This window comes from Malaclemys terrapin, chromosome 1 (genome assembly GCF_027887155.1).
Source record: "Malaclemys terrapin pileata isolate rMalTer1 chromosome 1, rMalTer1.hap1, whole genome shotgun sequence".
Lineage (NCBI taxonomy): Eukaryota > Metazoa > Chordata > Testudines > Emydidae > Malaclemys > Malaclemys terrapin.
In genome coordinates this window covers 4,711,972-4,730,479 of record NC_071505.1, presented here as the reverse complement: position 1 = coordinate 4,730,479, position 18,508 = coordinate 4,711,972, and the positions used below count along the sequence as shown (strand labels likewise).

The 18,508-nt window shown below is 66.0% G+C and overlaps 1 protein-coding gene across 7 annotated transcripts in view; it reads left to right on the top strand.

The window, feature by feature from the left end:
- The window catches only part of KCP (kielin cysteine rich BMP regulator), a 57,194-nt gene that overhangs the window by 16,552 nt on the left and 22,134 nt on the right, over positions 1–18,508 (top strand). For 4 of the 7 annotated variants that reach the window (XM_054012011.1, XM_054012164.1, XM_054011846.1 and 1 more), the window contains 13 exons: positions 592–677; positions 983–1,076; positions 1,581–1,733; positions 2,260–2,366; positions 3,426–3,599; positions 4,107–4,189; positions 4,766–4,859; positions 6,846–7,028; positions 7,644–7,911; positions 14,149–14,325; positions 15,490–15,572; positions 15,752–15,925; positions 16,378–16,560. In XM_054012011.1, coding sequence (XP_053867986.1) covers positions 592–677; positions 983–1,076; positions 1,581–1,733; positions 2,260–2,366; positions 3,426–3,599; positions 4,107–4,189; positions 4,766–4,859; positions 6,846–7,028; positions 7,644–7,911; positions 14,149–14,325; positions 15,490–15,572; positions 15,752–15,925; positions 16,378–16,560 — 1,859 coding nt within the window. Of the gene's footprint in view, positions 1–591; positions 678–982; positions 1,077–1,580; positions 1,734–2,259; positions 2,367–2,853; positions 2,948–3,425; positions 3,600–4,106; positions 4,190–4,765; positions 4,860–6,845; positions 7,029–7,643; positions 7,922–14,148; positions 14,326–15,489; positions 15,573–15,751; positions 15,926–16,377; positions 16,561–18,508 lie in introns of all 7 variants that reach the window. The other 3 variants (XM_054011929.1, XM_054012098.1, XM_054012251.1) reach the window with 3 other exon arrangements.

Sequence of the window (18,508 nt, the reverse complement as noted above, 5' to 3'; positions counted from 1 at the left end):
GAGGGGGTCCCCAGGGCTTCCCGCAGAGCCAGCTCCTCCCCCATCCCCCGGCGCGGGGCCCAAGAACCCCCCAGGTTACGGGTTGAGCCAGCCTCCAGCGGGGCCTGAGGGGGTTGGGGGAGGGCCCACATCGGGGGCCACGCCTGGCGAGGGGAGCTGTGTGCCCCTCTGTGTCTGGCCCAGGTGTCCCAGCCCCTGCCCTCTGGGCATCCCTCCTGCTGGCGCTTCCCTGTGCCCCTCCTGCCCGGCTGCCCTGGGAGGGGGGCCACGGGGCCCAGCCCATCCAAACCCCGGGGGTCTGAGGGCACTGGGGTCTCTAAGCTGTTGGGGGGGCTCTGAGGAGCTGGGGTCTCTGAGCGGGCAGGAGGGTCTCTGGGGGTGCTGGGGTCTCTGAGCAGGGGGGGTGTTTGGGGGTGCTGGAGTCTCTGAGCGGGGGGTGAAGGCAAAGGAGGCCCTCTGAGGGCTCTGGGGTATCAGAGCTGGGGGGAGCTCTGGGGTCTCTGAGCTGGCCTGGGGATCTCCGGGGGTTCGGCTGGGGCTGGCAGGCTGCCCCCCGTGCGGGGCTGTTCACCCGTCTCTCTCCGTGGGCAGCGTGTGAGTACGAGGGGCACCCGTACCGGCACGGAGAGACCTTCATGGCCCCGGGCCACGGGCCCTGCGTGCGGTGCACCTGCTCGGTGAGTGAACCAGGGGACTACTGGGATGGTGGGTTGTAGGGGGCTCACCTCCACGTAACCAGCCCCTCCTGGTGCCAGGGGGTGCCCAGCCACGCGGGCACAGAGAGCAGGGGATGTGGGTCACTGACACCAAGCTAGGGCAGAGGGGTGCTGGGCTAGGGGAGGGCGGCTCTGGGGCTGAGGGGGGCATGGGCAGCCCTGGGGCAGGGGCAGACCCGCCGAGGGCGCCATGGCTGGGCTGTGTGGGGACACTGGCACGCCCGGGTCTGTGCCCGCGCACTGCTGACCCTGGCTCTCTCATGCAGGCTGGGCACGTGCAGTGCCAGGAAGAGGGGTGCCCCCCCGTGCCCTGCGCCCAGCCCATCCGGGACCCCCAACGCTGCTGCCCCATCTGCAAAGGTTGAGTAACGCCCGGTTCTGGGCCAGCCCCGGCCTGCCCCCTGCGTGGGCCAGGGGACATCGCCGAGGCAGTGCGCTGGGTGCTGCCAGCCCACGGGCATTGCCTGGGCTCGCCAGCCCTGGGGCAGCCCCCGGCTGCTGCACCTCTGGGCCTGTTGGGGAAGTCTCCTCGCTCCCCGAGAGCAGGTCCCGGGGGGGCAGGGGGCCAGGAGTGCAGGGCCCGGGGGGTGGGGGAAAGTTAGGAGCGCAGGACCTGGGGGGCGGGACCATAGGGCAGGGCCCTGTGGGGGCCGGTAGCACAGGGCCCTGGGGGGTGGGGCAGGAGGGCAGGGCCCATGGGTGCAGGAGCACAGGGTCGTGGTGGAGGCCTGGGAGGGCCGGGAGAAGCTGGGGGGGCTGAGACTGGAAGGGCTGGGGGGGGGGGAGGAGCCAGGGAGGGGTGAGCCGGCTGGGTCCCTGGGGGCTGCGGCAGGGAGGCCCCCCCTCACGGCCTGTGTCTCCCAGTGTGCGTGCTGGCTGGGGAGGAGTTCGAGGAGGGGGCGCAGTGGGAGCCGGACGGGGACCCCTGCACCACCTGTACCTGCCTCGCCGGAGAGCCCGTCTGCGGGGCCCCACCGTGCCCGCCCATCGCCTGCCAGCACCCCGCCCGGCTGAGCGGTGAGTGCCCCCCAACTGACCCTTGCTCCCCTGCTCCCCCCACCAAACCTCCCGGCTCCCGTCCGGCTGAGCGGCGAGTGCCCCTCCCCCCACTGCCTCCTGCTACCCACCCACTCCTTGTAGAGTGCCCCTGCCCCCCATTGCCCTCCCCGCACTGTCCCCATCCTTCACTGCCCCCTACTCCACCCAGCTCAATGGTGGGTGCCCACCTGGCCCCACCCCCTCAGTTCTCTGGTCCCCCCCAACGCAGAGGTGGCTGCTCAGTGCCCGGTACAGTCCATGCCCCCCCTGCCCTGGCTCCTCACCCCTGAGCTCCGGGGGTCTGGTGGCACTGGGCCCATGGCAGACACTGGGTGCTGTGGGTCCAGCCAGTGGGGGCAGCCCGTAGAGCCGGCCAGGTAGTGGCTGGGAGCAACCCCTCAGCACCTCCTGCTGGCCCAGCCCCCGCCTGCCCTGGGACCAGGCCATGGGGCGGGTGGGATCGGGGCACCCCACTGTGCTAACCCGCCTGTCTCTCCTCGGCCAGGGGACTGCTGCCCAACCTGTGCCCAGTGCGCCTACCACCAGCACGTCTACGCCAACGGGCAGACCTTCGCCGACCCACACAGCCCTTGCCAGCACTGCCAGTGCACGGTGAGGGGGCTGGCCCCGGAGCAGCCCCTCCCCGCTAGCCGCAAGCACAGACCCCCCCAGTGCCAGGCTGCAGCCCCATGCCCCCATGCTCCCCCGAAGGGTACCTGTGCCTAGGGTACGGAGCCCAGCACGGGGCCGGAGCTAATGGGGGGGTCTGAGCCATGCTCAGCTGGGGGCCCCACAGGGTGGGTCGGGGGAGGCTGGTAGCGCAGGCCCTGGGGGGATCCGGGGTTGGGAGCAGAGTGGGGGGGCCCTGCGGGGTGGGTCGGGGGAGGCAGGGAGCACGGCCCCGGGGGTATCCGGGGTCAGGGGCAGAGTAGGGTGGGGGTGTGTCTGGAGGCCCCGCGGGGTGGGGCGGGGGAGGCTGGGAGCGCAGGCCCTGGGGGGATCTGGGGTCGGGGGCAGAGCGGGGGGGGCGCTGGGGGCCCCGTGGGGTGGGCTGGGGGAGGCTCTCAGGAGCTGCCATGACCTGGCCCCCTGCCCACAGGCCGGGACCGTGCAGTGCTCGCCCGTCGCCTGCCCCCCGCCCAGCTGCCCCCACCCGGAGAGGCAGCCCGGCCAGTGCTGCCCCACGTGTCCGGGTGAGTGGGCCGCTGAGGGGCTGGGCGCTCCTGGGTTCCCTACCCAGCCCTGCTGGTGAGACCCAGCCCTAAACGGGGAGATGGTGCTGAGCTCCCCCCACACGCCCCCAGAGAGCCTGGTTCCCCAGGGGACTCCCTTGCCTCTTGCAGAGGCAGCGAGTGGCCACCAGAGGGCACTGTGACCCCAGGGCACTGCCGTAGTGCAAACGTGCGGGGCTGGGGGGAGGGGCACGGGGCCGGTGGCCCCCTCGGAGCTCCCTGGGGGGCACGGGAGGCACCAGCACCTCTGTGGGGGCTGCAAACGGTGGGGGGGGGCTGGGGTGAGGGAGCCAACCCTGGGGGGCTGGGTCTGAGGCCCCATCACACCGAGCAGCTGCCTGATCCCAGCCAGAGGGGCAGGATGGGAGGGGGCAGGGCAAGGCTGGGGGGCAGGACAGGGTGAGGGTCGTTGGTTGCTGACGTCTGCCCCCCCCCCCAGGCTGCAGTGTGGAGGGGGCCGCGGTGGCAACGGGCGAGCGGTTCCCCAGCCCGCGGGACCCCTGCCAGCTGTGCATCTGCACCGACGGGGTCGTCAGCTGCTCCTCCCGCGACTGCCCTGGTGCCCTGTGCGCCCGCCCCCTGCCCGGCTCCTGCTGCCAGAACAACTGCAATGGTGAGGGGGTCCCGCACCCCGACCCCTTGCCCGCGGGGGCCACGGGCCAGTCCCCCCACACCCCGATCCCCTGCCCGTGGGGGCCACGGGCCAGTCCCCCCACACCCCGATCCCCTGCCTGCGGGGGCCACGGGCCAGTCCCCCCACACCCTGATCCCCTGCCTGCGGGGGCCACGAGCCAGTCCCTCCCCCACCCCAATCCCCTGCCCGCGGGGGCCACGGGCCAGTCCCCCCACACCCCGATCCCCCGCCCGCGAGGGCTACTGGGCCATCCCCCCCACCCCGAGCACGGGGGACCCCACCAGGCCAGTTTCTCCAGCCCCAGTGGACATGGCTCTGCCTGGGCAGGGGGCAGATCGGGCGCTGCTGCACTGGGCACAGACCCACTGGACGGAGTCTGGGCTGGCACCTCAGGGGCCCTCGCCCTCCGCCCCATCCTCCCAGCATGCATTGCAGATGCGGGGTGCCCCCTGTTAACTTCCCGGGTCCCCACTCGCTCTGCCCTAGGCTGCAGCTACGGGGGGAAGGAGTACCCCAACGGTGCCGAGTTCCCACACCCCACGGACCGCTGCAAGCAATGCCACTGCCTCGTAAGTGCCTGGGGGCGAGCGGGGGGCCCGGCCCGAGGACAGCTCACCGTGACCCACCGGACACCTGGGTCCCAGCCCGGCCTCTGCTGCTGCCTTGCTGGGGGAAGCTGGGCCGGTCGCTTCTCGTTAGCCTGCGGCATGGGGACCGATCGGGCAGCCAGCACCCCGGCCGGGCCCGCTTCCCGTGTTACAAGTGGGGAAACTGAGGCATAGAGCAGGCACGCATGGCAGAGCTGAGAATAGAACCCAGGTGTCCTGGTCTCCAGTCCAGTGGCTGATCCACGGCCCCCGAGGGAGGGGCCCATTTAGCCCCGTCCCTGCCGCACTGGGGGCCGAGGTGTCGCAGCGGATGGTGGTTTTCACACTGTGCTGAGCAGGCAGGGGGTGCGGGGTGGGGTTGAGGGCTGGGCTGGTGGGCGGAGGCTCAGTGCTGGGGGCACAGTCTGGAGCAGGGGGCACAGGATGAGTGGGATGCTGTGCTGGGGCACGGTGTGGGGAGGGGGATGGAAGGCAGGACTCCTGGGTTCTCTCCCCGGTGGTGCCTGGCTGGCTCTGACCTGCATCTCTCCCCTGCAGAACGGCAATGTTCAGTGTCTGTCACGGCGCTGCCCCCCCCTGCTCTGCGCAGAGCCCATCCTGGTGCCCGGCGGGTGCTGCCCCCAGTGCCCAGGTAGGCAGGAGCCCGATCGCTGCTGTTTCCTCCTCTCCGGGGGAGTGGTCTGGGGGAGGTCATGGCCCCTTCGCAGCAGCACCCCATCTGTCTGGGGGAGGAGGGGCTGGGAAGTTCTGAGGGGCTGTTCGCTGGCAGGGCCGAGCTGAGCCTGGCCCATCTGGGCTCCTGGGAGGTGCCCCCCAGCACTAAGCCCACTGGCTAAACTTTCTGCTGCCTTGAAACCAGCCCCCACCATGGCCAAGGTCAGAGAGCCCATCCCTGTGGCCTCCCGCCTGCCCAGCTCTGAGCTCTGCTGGTGCCCCTCACTCCCGACCCACAGCCCACTGCTACCTCGGCCCCCACCCCGGTGCCCCTCACTCCCAACCTACAGCCCCCTGCTATCCCAGCCCTGGGCTCCCCCCCCCGGTGCCCTCACTCCCAACCCACAGCCCCCTGCGACCCCAGCCCCGTCCCCCACCCCCGGTGCCCGACCCAAACTCCCGTGTAACGATGCTGCCTCTGGCGAGACACTACTGAGAGTATCAATTCAGGACAAATTGCTCAGAGCAGGGCAGACACAGCCCCAGGCTCGGGTTTCTTTGCACACCAAACCAGCCAAACAGAGAGGACTTCGGTCTCACCCCACTGGCTAACCGCAAGTCACACATGCCATTCCCTTAGACACTCCAGTTTCCCAATATCACCACCAGGGCCCTCGTTATGGGGACAAATGGTTATGAAAACCAATACCCCAGTAAAAGAAAAAGGTTCTCCTGATCCCAAAGGACCAAGCCCCAGACCCAGGTCAATGTACAAATCAGATCTTATCCACAAATCACGCTGCTGCCAATCCTTTAGAATCTAAAATCTAAAGGTTTATTCATAAAAGGAAAAAGATAGAGATGAGAGTTAGAATTGGTGAAATGGAATCAATTCCATCCAGTAATGGCAAAGTTCTTGGTTCAGGCTTGTAGCAGTGATGGAATAAACTGCAGGTTCAAATCAAGTCTCTGGAACATTCCCAGCTGGGATGGGTCATTCAGTCCTTTGTTCAGAGCTTCAGTTTGTAGCAAAGTCCCTCCAGAGGTAAGAAGCAGGATTGAAGACCAGATGGAGGAGATGCAGCAGTTTTTATAGTCTCTTGTCATGTGGTCTCTCTTTCTTTGGGTAGGTCTATACTTACCCCCGGGTCCGGCAGCAGGCAATCAATCCCGGATCGATCCCGGAACTGCTCGCCGTCGACGCCGGTACTCCTGCTCGGCGAGAGGAGTACGCGGAGTCGACGGGGGAGCCTGCCTGCCGCGTCTGGACCTGCAGTAAGATCGAACTAAGGTACTTGGACTTCAGCTACGTTATTCACGTATTTCACGTAGCTGAAGTTGCGTATCTTAGTTCGAAGTGGGGGGTTAGTGTGGACCAGCCCTTTGTTCCCTAGACATTCATCCAACACATGGCAAGAAAAAACCTCAGAGTTCTGTCCATAGGCAGGTCCCTGCATACTTTGCTGAGTGACAAGGCGGATCTGCCTTCTCTCAATGGGTCAGTTGTGTAGCTGATGGTCCTCAATGGGCCATCAAGCAGGCTAGGCAGTGCTGGGGCCAAACTGTCTGGGGCGTCACCCAGCAGCATAGCAGAAGTTTGAAATACAGACAGTATAGAGCCAATATTCATAACTTCAACTGCAAAAATGATACACACATATAGACAGCATAATCATAACCAGCAACCCATAACCCAGTCTTAGACACCTCATTTGACCCCCTTTATACAAGATTTGGTGCCACTACAGGACCTTGGTTGCATGATCTCTATGGTCCAAGTTCATATTAATAATGTCACACCCCAGTGCTCCTCACTCCCAATGCGCAGCCCCTGCTGTCCCAGCCCTGGGCCATGGGTTGGACTGAGACTTGGGGATTCCCTTCCCTCCTGCCCTGGGCTGCACCTGCGGGTGTCGGGCGCTCTATCCCTGGCACCCCCGCAACCGCCCCTTTCTCCTCCCAGAGCCCCCGGCTGGCTGCCTCTACGCGGGCGTCTCCTACCAGCACACGCAGCGATTCTACGACCCCTCGGACTCCTGCCGCCACTGCATCTGTGCCAACGGGACCGTCACCTGCCAGCGCCAGCCTTGTGCCCCCGTTCTCTGCACCCACCCCCTGCGGCAGGACTGCTGCCGCTCCTGTGATGGTACCCCCTGAGCCCCCCCACTGGGCACCCCACAGGCCACACTGGGCCCCCCGGTCCCGCTGGGGCCCCCATGGGCTTCCCTGGGCTCCCTGGATCCCCTGAGGCTCCTGCTGACCCCCCCACCTGTGTTCTGCACCCACCCCTGCGGCGGGACTGCTGCCGCTCCTGCGACTGTACCCCCCCCGAGCCCCCCGCTAGGCCCCCTGAACTCCCTGCTGGGCTCCCCGAGTCCCCCCATGGGGGCCCCCAGCCCTCTGCGCCCACCCCTGCGGCGGGACTGCTGCCGCTCCTGCGACTGTACCCCCCCCCGAGCCCCCCGCTAGGCCCCCTGAACTCCCTGCTGGGCTCCCCGAGTCCCCCCATGGGGGCCCCCAGCCCTCTGCGCCCACCCCTGCGGCGGGACTGCTGCCGCTCCTGCGACTGTACCCCCCCCGAGCCCCCCGCTAGGCCCCCTGAACCCCCTGCTGGGCTCCCCGAGTCCCCCCGTGGGAGCCCCCAGCCCTCTGCGCCCACCCCCTGCGGCGGGACTGCTGCTGCTCCTGTGACGGTACCCCCCAAGTCTCCTGCTGGGCCCCCCAAGTCCCCTGCAGCCCCATGTTCTGCTCCCCCCTGCAGCAGGACAGCTGCCTCCTACAACAGGAACACCTCCCGACGGCCCCTGCCCCACGTCTCTGCTCCTGCCCCGCTCTCGTGCCCAGTGCCATCGCCCGCTCTGCCCCCAGGCTGCCTGTACCAGGGGAAGGAGCTGCCCAACGGGGAGCAGTTCCCGGACCCCGCGGAGCCGTGCCGCATCTGCACCTGCTGGGAGGGCAGCGTCTCCTGCCAGCCCAGGGCCTGCCCGCTGCTCCAGTGCCCCTTCCCTGCCCGGGGGCCGTGCTGCCAGGTCTGCGAAGGTGGGTTGGGCGTTGTTGTGGATTGTGGGGGAGTTAGGGCCCTGCACCCCTCTTCCCGAGATTCACTGCGACTCTCAGCCAGCCAGTAAAGCAGGTTTATTTAAGGACAGGAACACAGTCTCAAGCAGAGCGTGTAGGTACGACCAGACCCCCTCAATTAGGTCCCTCTGGGAGGTTCAGGGAGCTTAGACCCCAGCTTGGGGTTCCCTGCGTTGCACCACCCAGCCCCAACTGAAACTAAACTCCAAGCCCCTCCCGCTGCTCCTCTCCTTTTTTCAGTCTCCCGGGCAGAAGGTGTTAATTCTCCCCACCCCCGTTCCTGGCTCAGGTTACAGCTCAGGTAGCTTCCTTCAAGGGAAGTCCCACATCCCCACTGCAACCCCCCTGCAACATTCCCAGGTCAAATCTGCCCTGCTCCCTGCTCCGTCACATCTCTCCCCCCTTCGAGACTGAACTGAGCGGGGTCACTCTGACCAGTGACCTGGGGAAGTTCAGGGCTCCCTCTCCGGGACAACGCGTCCGCTATCAGGTTGTCACGTCCCTTCACATGGACCACGTCCATGTCATAATCCTGCAGGAGCAGGCTCCATCTCAGGAGCTTGGCGTTGGCTCCTTTCATCTGGTGCAGCCAGGTCAGGGGAGAGTGGTCGGTGTGCACGGTGAAGTGACGCCCAAAGAGATATGGCTCTAGTTTCTTGAGGGCCCACACCATGGCCAGGCATTCCTTCTCGATGGCCGCGTAGTTCTGCTCCCGGGGTAGCAACTTCTTGCTCAGGTACACGATGGGGTGTCTCTCCCCCTTTTCATCCTCCTGCATTAACACCGCCCCCAGTCCTGTGTCTGAGGCGTCGGTGAACACCATAAAGGGCTTGTCAAAGTCTGGGTTTGCCAGAACTGGGCCACTGACCAGAGCCTCCTTCAGCGCCCGGAGAGCCTCCTGGCACTCCTCGGTCCAGACCACTTTGTCTGGCTTCCCCTTCTTGCACAGCTCAGTGATGGGGGCGGCTATGGCGCTAAAGTGGGGCACGAACCTCCGATAGTATCCTGCCATCCCAATAAAGGCTTGGACCTGCTTTTTGGTTTGAGGAGCGGGCCAGTCTCTGATCACCTCCACTTCGGCAGGTTCCGGCTTTAGGCAGCCGCTTCCCACCCGGTGGCCTAGGTAGGATACCTCAGCCATCCCCACCTTGCACTTCTCCGGTTTTACGGTCAGCCCAGCCTTCTGGAGTCGGTCCAGCACTTGTCTAACCTGGGATATGTGGTCCTCCCAGGTCTGGCTAAAGACACAGATGTCATCGATATACGCCACGGCAAAACTCTCCATCCCCCTCAGTAGCTGATCCACCAGGCGCTGGAAGGTGGCCGGCGCTCCCTTGAGGCCGAAGGGCAGGGTCAGGAACTCATAGAGCCCCAGAGGGGTGACAAAGGCCGATTTCAGCCTGGCATCTGCATCCAGCGGCACTTGCCAATAGCCCTTTGTAAGATCCATGGTGGTAAGGTACCGAGCACCTCCCAGCTTGTCTAGGAGCTCGTCCGGCCTGGGCATGGGGTAGGCATCGGCCACAGTGATGGCATTGAGCTTCCGATAGTCCACACAGAACCGGATCGACCCGTCCTTTTTGGGGACCAGCACCACCGGCGAGGACAAGGGCTGGAAGACGGCTGGATCACCCCCAAAGCCAGCATGTCATTGACCTCTCTTTCCAGGTCCTGAGCAGTTTTCCCTGTGGCTCGGAAGGGGGAGCATTTTATAGGCGGGTGCGATCCTGTCTGCACCCGGTGGACAGTCAGATTAGTGCGTCCAGGCTGGTTGGAAAACAGCTGCTGGTACAGATGCAGCACCCCTCCGATCTCAGCTCGCTGGGCAGGGGTTAGCCGATCAGAGAGGGGAATTGCTTCCAGGGGGAAGCCAACTCTTGTCCCAGGGAATAGATCTACTAAAGGGTCATCTCCCTGCCCCTCCCACTGTCCACACACGGCCAACACCATATTCCCCCTGTCATAATATGGCTTCATCATATTCACATGGTACACCCGGTGGTGGTGTGCCCGGTTCGACAGCTCCACCACATAGTTTACCTCGTTTAGTTGCTTGACAACCTTGAAGGGCCCTTCCCAGGCGGCCTGGAGTTTGTTTTTCCTCACGGGGATGAGGACCATCACCTGATCCCCAGTGGCGAAGGCGCGGGCCCGTGCTGTGCGGTCATACCAGACCTTCTGCTTCCTCTGGGCCCTGGCCAGATTCTCCCTGGCCAGGCCCATGAGCTCGGCAAGTCGTTCCCGGAAGGTCAGGACATACTCCACCACCGACTCTCCGTCAGGAGTGGCCTTCCCCTCCCATTCGTCTCTCATCAGGTCCAGGGGCCCCCTTATCCGCCTTCCATATAGCAGTTCGAAAGGCGAAAACCCGGTAGACTCCTGGGGTACCTCCCTGTACGCAAACAGCAGGTGAGGTAAGTACTTGTCCCAGTCCTGCGGGTGCTGATTCATAAATGTTTTCAGCATCATTTTTAGCGTCCCATTGAACCTCTCCACCAGCCCGTTGGATTGGGGGTGATATGCTGAGGCCCAGTTGTGCCGGACCCCACATCTCTCCCACAAGCACCGGAGTAGGGCCGACATGAAGTTGGACCCTTGGTCCGTCAAGACTTCCTTGGGGAACCCCACTCGGCTGAAAATAGTCAGCAGCGCATCCGCCACAGTGTCTGCTTCAATGGATGATAAGGGCACTGCCTCGGGGTAGCGGGTGGCGAAATCTACCACCACCAGGATGTATTTCTTCCCAGACCGAGTCGTCTTGCTGAGAGGTCCCACTATGTCCATGGCCACCTTCTGGAAAGGCTCCTCTATGATGGGCAAAGGTCTCAATGCTGCTTTCCCCTTGTCCCGGGCCTTCCCCACCCTCTGGCAGGGGTCACAGGATCGGCAGTACTGCCGGACGTTGGTGAAGACCCCGGGCCAGAAAAAGTTCTGTAGCAGCCTCTGCCTGGTGCGCCGGATCCCCTGGTGCCCTGCGAGAGGGATGTCATGGGCCAGGTACAGTAGCTTGTGGCGAAACTTCTGGGGAACCACCAGCTGCCTCCTGATCCCCCACGACTCCACTTCCCCCGGGGGAGCCCACTCTCGGTACAGGAACCCCTTCTCCCACAGGAACCTCTCCTTGCATCCTCTCCTCATGGTCTGTACCACACTGAGGTCAGCCAGGCCCCTTAGCTTCCGCAGGGAGGGGTCCTTCTGCAACTCGGCCTGGAACTCGGCGGCTGGGGAAGGGATGGGGACCTGCTCCCTCTTGTCGGCTGGGTCGGAAGCCCCAGCCACCCCGCGGCCTGTCCTTGGGTGTTCCCTCCCCACCCGGGAAGGGTTCAGTGCCTCCGGTGGGACATCCTTCCCAGGGTCCGGGCGTAGTGCCCCTCGCCGGCTCTGGCTACGGGTCACGACTAAGGCGGTCTGGGGCTGCTTGGCCAGTCCTCTAGGTCCCCCCCCATCAACACCTCAGTGGGCAAATGGTGGTGCACTCCCACGTCCTTGGGGCCCTCCTTGGCCCCCCATTTCAGGTGTACCCTCGCTACGGGAACCTTGAATGGGGTCCCGCCCACCCCGGTCAGGGTCAGGAAGGTGTTGGGCACCACCCGATCTGGGGCCACCACCTCGGGCCGGGCCAGTGTCACCTCTGCGCCCGTGTCCCAGTATCCATAAACTTTCTTCCCATCCACCTCCAGGGAAACAAGGCACTCGCTCCGCAGGGACAGCCCCGCGCCAACCCTGTAAACGGAGAACTTTGAATCCGGAGCATCTGGCCCCCCAGAGAAGCTGGCCGGGGGCCCTTCTCTCTCTTGAGCAGTTGATAAGCTGCCAGCCCCTCTTGCGTGGGAAGCCTGCCCCTCGTCCGTCTGGGCCTCTACCAAGTTAACCCGGTGCGGGTTCGGTCTGCTCAGTCTGTCCTTGAGCTTGGGGCACTGGGCCCGAACGTGGTCTCTTCGGCCGCAGTAATAGCAGCTCAGGTCCCGTGGGTCCCCTCGAGCCGGTCGGTTGTCCCTGATGCTGGGCCTTCCCCGTGGGAGGGGATTCCCCATATTCCCCCTTTGGGAGGTCCCAGGGTGACTCTCTCTCTGCATCGCGGCGGGCCTGTTCCTTTGGGGCTCCTCCCTGCCACCCCCTGACCGGCTCTTTACAAACTCATCAGCCAGCTGCCCGGCGTGTCGCGGGTTCTCTGGCTTTCTGTCCACCAACCACAGCCTCAGGTCGGATGGGCACCGCTCATACAGTTGCTCCAGTACCAGCAGTTTAATCAGGTCCTCCTTCATCTGGGCCCCACCAGCCCACTTGCTGGCGTATCTTTCCATGCGGACGGCTAGTTGCAGATATGAGATCTCAGGGGTTTTATCCTGACTCCGGAACCTTTCCCGGTACATCTCAGGAGTCAGCCCAAACTCTCGTAGCAGGGCCCTTTTGAATAGTTCGTAGTCCCCTTTCTCTGCCTCTCCCAGTTGGCGGTACAATGCCACGGATTTGGGGTCCAGTAAGGGGGTAAGGACCCGGAGTCTGTCCGCGGGGTCCACACGGTGCAGCTCGCAGGCCGTCTCAAAGGCCTCCAGGAAGTCATCCATGTCCTCCCCCTCCTTGTATGGGGCCATGATGCACTTATCAAAGCTCCGTGCAGTCCTGGGTCCCCCCTCACTCACCGCAGCCGGGGGTTCGCTGCCCTTCAATCTCGCCAGTTCCAGGTCATGCTGACGCTGTTTCTCATTCTCCTGTCTCTGTCTCTCTTCATGCTGATGCTGTCTCTCTTTCTCCTCCTGTTCACGCTGATGCTGTCTCTCTTTCTCCTCCCGTTCATGCTGACGCTGTCTCTCTTCATGCTGTCTCTGTTGTTCACGATCCTCCAGCTCTCTCAGTTTTAGCTCTTTCTCCCATTCCAGCCAATTCCGCTCCCCGGATGCCGAACGTCGCCGGGAGGATCCTCTGCTGGCCGGCGGGCTTCGCCGGGGGGACCCCCTGCTGGCCGGGGGGTTCACGGCGCCTTCGGTATTTGCTGGGCTCCTCCCCACCCTTCCCCTAGGCATAGGAAGGAGGGGTCTCGGGAAGCCCTCAGCAGCCGGCTGACCACTCCCAGCTGGGACAGACACTGGTGCCTGCGCTGCATTTGCCAGGCTGCTTCCCTGAGACACAGGGATCAGTTCATTCGCGCGATCTTCCGCCTCCAGCTGGGCAATGAGCTGTTCTTTGGTGAGCCTCCCAATGCGCAGCCGCCTCTGCTTGCACAGCTCCACCAGGTCGCTCTTAAGCCGCTTGGCATACATCTTCCTGCTGGCCACTCACCGGCCTGTGTGCTCACAGCTCCCCACAGTTCCCAGGGGGCCCCCTAGTGTGCCAGCCCTTCTCGAGGTCACCACCTCTCTGCCAGGGTCGAGCTGCAGACTCCTCCGCCCCTGGGACCACTCGCTGCGATCCCCCCGGGGGACCCTGTTACTGCAAAAGTCCTTCTCGCTGGTCACACACTCCCAGGGGTAATAACCGTCTCTCTCTCACTCTTCAGCACGCCTGGTCCCCGTCAATCCCCCTTCGTTTTACTGCTCCCCAGTCACTTACTGCAGGAAGCGCCGTCCACGGGGTGCAGTAGATCCCGCCGCTGCCACCAGTTGTTGCGGATTGTGGGGGAGTTAGGGCCCTGCACCCCTCTTCCCGAGATTCACTGCGACTCTCAGCCAGCCAGTAAAGCAGAAGGTTTATTTAAGGACAGGAACACAGTCTCAAGCAGAGCGTGTAGGTACGACCAGACCCCCTCAATTAGGTCCCTCTGGGAGGTTCAGGGAGCTTAGACCCCAGCTTGGGGTTCCCTGCGTTGCACCACCCAGCCCCAACTGAAACTAAACTCCAAGCCCCTCCCGCTGCTCCTCTCCTTTTTTCAGTCTCCCGGGCAGAAGGTGTTAATTCTCCCCACCCCCGTTCCTGGCTCAGGTTACAGCTCAGGTAGCTTCCTTCAAGGGAAGTCCCACATCCCCACTGCAACCCCCCTGCAACATTCCCAGGTCAAATCTGCCCTGCTCCCTGCTCCGTCACAGGCGTGAGGCGTGGGTGGAGGCCGGGCTGGACTAGCCCAGGGGGGTGCTGGGCTCCACCAGCCAGAGTGCCAGGGCTTGGGGGTGGGTCAGCCCCTGGGGGGTGTCTTGGGCTCTCACCCCCCAGCAGCACCTGGCACTGGGCTCACTCTATCCGGCCCCCCACAGGCTGCGAGTACCTGGGCGAGGGTTACCTCGATGGCCAGGAGTTCCCAGACCCCCAGGACGCCTGCGGCCGCTGCGCCTGCCTCCGCGGCTTCGTCACTTGCACCAAGACGCCCTGCGACCCGCCAGGCTGTCGCCACCCCACCAGTCCCCCCGGCAAGTGCTGCCCCGTGTGCCAGGGTGAGTGGGGCTCGGGGGAGAGCGGGCACTGTATGGCAAGGCCACTGTCTGCCGCCACCTGGCACGGCTGGGGAACCTCAGTCCATGTTAAAGTGAAGGGGTACGGCCAGCGCCCCCCAGCCCCACTGGTGCCCCTCACCCCTGACCAGCTCTGGGCAGAACCATGGGGCAGGGTGGAGACAATCGATGGCTCCAGCGTTTCCGTTCCTCACGGGCATCGCAGGCAGGCCTGGGCCGGGTACTGGGCTGGGCTGGTTCGGCCATTCCCAGTAACATGGCAGGCGCTGGGGAGGAGAGGGGAGGGTGGCCCAGTGGTTAGGGCGCTCGCATGGGGTGGAGGAGGCGGGTTTTACTCCTGCCCTGCTGCCGATGCTTTGCTTGATCCTGGGCAGGTTCTGGGCCTCAACCTCCAGCCTGGCCATCGCGATGCCAGCCCGGCCTGGCCCCACGAGCGGAGCCTGAGGCGACGCCAGCCCCGGCCTGGCCCCCCAAGCGGCGCCTGAGGCGACGCCAGCCCGGCCTGGCCCCCCCGAGCGGAGCCTGAGGCGACGCCAGCCCGGCCTGGCCCCCCGAGCGGAGCCTGAGGCGACGCCAGCCCCGGCCTGGCCCCCCCGAGCGGAGCCTGAGGCGACGCCAGCCCCGGCCTGGCCCCCCCGAGCGGAGCCTGAGGCGACGCCAGCCCCGGCCTGGCCCCCCGAGCGGAGCCTGAGGCGACGCCAGCCCGGCCTGGCCCCCCGAGCGGAGCCTGAGGCGACGTCAGCCCCGGCCTGGCCCCCCCGAGCGGAGCCTGAGGCGACGCCAGCCCGACCTGGCCCCCCGAGCGGAGCCTGAGGCGACGCCAGCCCGGCCTGGCCCCCCGAGCGGAGCCTGAGGCGACGCCAGCTCTGGCCTGGCCCCGGAGCTGAGCTTGAGGTGACGCCAGCCTGGCCTGGCCCCCTGAGCGGAGCCTGAGGCAAGAGCAGGCACAGGCTGGGTCTGGGGGCGTTGCTGGCTCTACGGTGGGAAGGTGCTGGGCCTGGGCACAGGATCGGGGCCACATCTCCCAAGTGCTGGGGGGGCTTGTGATTGGCGGGTGTGTGTGGGGGGGACCTGGGATGTGGGGGTCACGGTGTGGGGGGCTGGTTCTCCCCCACCCTCAGCGTCTTTCCTCCCCTCCGGTGCCAGGCTGCCACTTCCAGGGTCAGGACCTCGCGGACGGAGAGACCTTCCCGGCCCCCGGCGGGCGCTGCGAGCAGTGTCGCTGCCTGGTACGTGGCAGGCCCTGTGGGGAGAGGGCCGGGCACAGCCCCAGGGGGTGCAGGGAGCCTTGCACAGGGCTTGTGCCGGGGGGATGGAGCCCGAGGGGAGCGGGGGCACTAGGGAGGGGGCTCAGCATGGCTGGGGACCTGCCCCCCTCACCGCCGTGCCTTGCCCTGCCCTCTTGCAGCAGGGAGAGGTGTCCTGCGGGCCCCTGTCCTGCCCTGGGGTGAAGTGCTCCCACCCGGCCGTGGGCCCCTGCGACTGCCCCATGTGTGACGGCTGCAGCTTCCACGGGCGAGCATGCAGCAACGGAGAGCGCTTCCCCGACCCCCATGATGCCTGCCGCCTCTGCTCCTGCCTGGTGAGTGCCCCGTGTCCACCCCCGAAATGCAGCCAGCTCTGGGGAGGGCCCGAGCAGCAAACAACGCCACACAGTGCTGGGGACGGGGGTCACAGTCCTGGCGCCAACTGCCTCTGCCGGGGATGCTGGAGTCACCCCGGGGCCTGGCCCAGGACAGTGGGCCGGTAATAGCCACAGATGGGCAGGGCCTTGGGCTCAGCTAAAGGCAGTTTCTCCAACAGCACAGTGCCCACTAGTGCCACCCTGGGGCCAGCACTGAGTGCCAGGAGAGGTGCCCCTGCAGAGCTAGCCCCTCCCTGCATGTTTCCCAGTGCTGGCCCGGCCCTGCCTGTGGGCACCACGGGGGCTTGAGGTCCCAGGGACGGGCTGCTGGCTCAGTGGGGACGTTCGGTCCCTTGCTTGCCAGGCTGGGAGCCCGGCTAGCTGTGACGCCAGCGGCTCTTGCCCCGCAGGATGGCAGCGTGACGTGTGTGCCCGCGCCGTGCTCCCCCGCCCCCTGCCGGAACCCTGTCAACCTGCCCGGCCAGTGCTGCCCCCAGTGCTCCGGCACCTGCCACTACCAGGGCCACCTTTACGAGAGCGGGACCACCTTCCGCCCCCCGGCGGGGGACCCCTGCTCCACCTGCACCTGCCTGGTGAGTGAGCCAGCCCGCAGCGCCTGCCTGCTCCACCCCGAGCCCCCCGACCTCTACCCGGTTCCCCCTCCGACCCCTGCCCTGATACACCCGGATCCCCCAACCCCCACGCAGTTCTTCCCTCCGACCCCCGCCCTGATACACCCGGATCCCCCCACCCCTGTCCCGTTTCCCCCTCTGATCCCTGCCCTGATACACCCGGATCCCCCCAACCCCTGCTCAGTTCTCCCCTCCGACCCCTGCCCTGATACACCCGGATCCCCCCGACCCCTGCTCAGTTCTCCCCTCCAACACCTGCCCTGATACACCCGGATCCCCCCGACCCCCGCACAGTTCTTCCCTCCGACCCCTGCCCTGATACACCCGGATCCCCCCCAACCCCCGCGCAGTTCTCCCCTCCGACCCCTGCCCTGATACACCCGGATCCCCCCCAACCCCCGCGCAGTTCTCCCCTCCGACCCCTGCCCTGATACACCCAGATCCCCCGCACCCCTGTCCCGTTCCCCCTCCAACCCCTGCCCTGATACACCCGGATCCCCCCCACCCCTGTCCCGTTCCCCCTCCAACCCCTGCCCTGATACACCCGGATCCCCCCCACCCCTGTCCCGTTCCCCCTCCGACCCCTGCCCTGATACACCCGGATCCCCCCCAACCCCCGCGCAGTTCTCCCCTCCGACCCCTGCCCTGATACACCCGGATCCCCCCAACCCCCGCGCAGTTCTCCCCTCCGACCCCTGCCCTGATACACCCAGATCCCCCGCACCCCTGTCCCGTTCCCCCTCCAACCCCTGCCCTGATACACCCGGATCCCCCCCACCCCTGTCCCGTTCCCCCTCCAACCCCTGCCCTGATACACCCGGATCCCCCCCACCCCTGTCCCGTTCCCCCTCCGACCCCTGCCCTGATACACCTGGATCCCCCCAACCCCTGCTCAGTTCTCCCCTCCGACCCCTGCCCTGATACACCCGGATCCCCCCCACCCCCACTCAGTTCTCCCCTCCGACCCCTGCCCTGATACACCTGGATCCCCCCAACCCCTGTCCCGTTCCCTCTCCAACCCCTGCCCTGATACACCCGGATCCCCCCCACCCCCACTCAGTTCTCCCCTCCGACCCCTGCCCTGATACACCCGGATCCCCCCCAACCCCCGCGCAGTTCTCCCCTCCGACCCCTGCCCTGATACACCCAGATCTCCCGCACCCCTGTCCCGTTCCCCCTCCGACCCCTGCCCTGATACACCCGGATCCCCCCCACCCCCACTCAGTTCTCCCCTCCGACCCCTGCCCTGATACACCCGGATCCCCCCCACCCCCACTCAGTTCTCCCCTCCGACCCCTGCCCTGATACACCCGGATCCCCCCCACCCCTGTCCCGTTCCCTCTCCGACTCCTGCCCTGATACACCCGGATCCCCCCCACCCCTGTCCCGTTCCCCCTCCGACTCCTGCCCTGATACACCCGGATCCCCCCCACCCCTGTCCCGTTCCCCCTCCGACCCCTGCCCTGATACACCCGGATCCCCCCCACCCCTGTCCCGTTCCCCCTCCGACTCCTGCCCTGATACACTCGGATCCCCCCCACCCCTGCTCAGTTCTCTCCTCCGACCCCTGCCCTGATACACCCGGATCCCCCCAACCCCTGCTCAGTTCTCCCCTCCGACCCCTGCCCTGATACACCTGGATCCCCCCCACTCCCGCTCAGTTCTCCCCTCCGACTCCCGTCCCACTCTGCCTGATCCCCCTGTCTGACGCCCACCTCGATCCCCCCCAACCCTGATCCCCCGACTTCCGCTGGGTTCCCCCCTCTGATCCCCGCCCCACTCTAGCCAGATCTGCCCTTTCTGACCCCCACCTGGCTTCTCCCAGATTCCACATGCTCTGCCCGGATCCCTCTCCAAACCCCACCTGGTTCCCTCCCTCCACCTCCTCACCCGTGCTCAGACCCCCCCC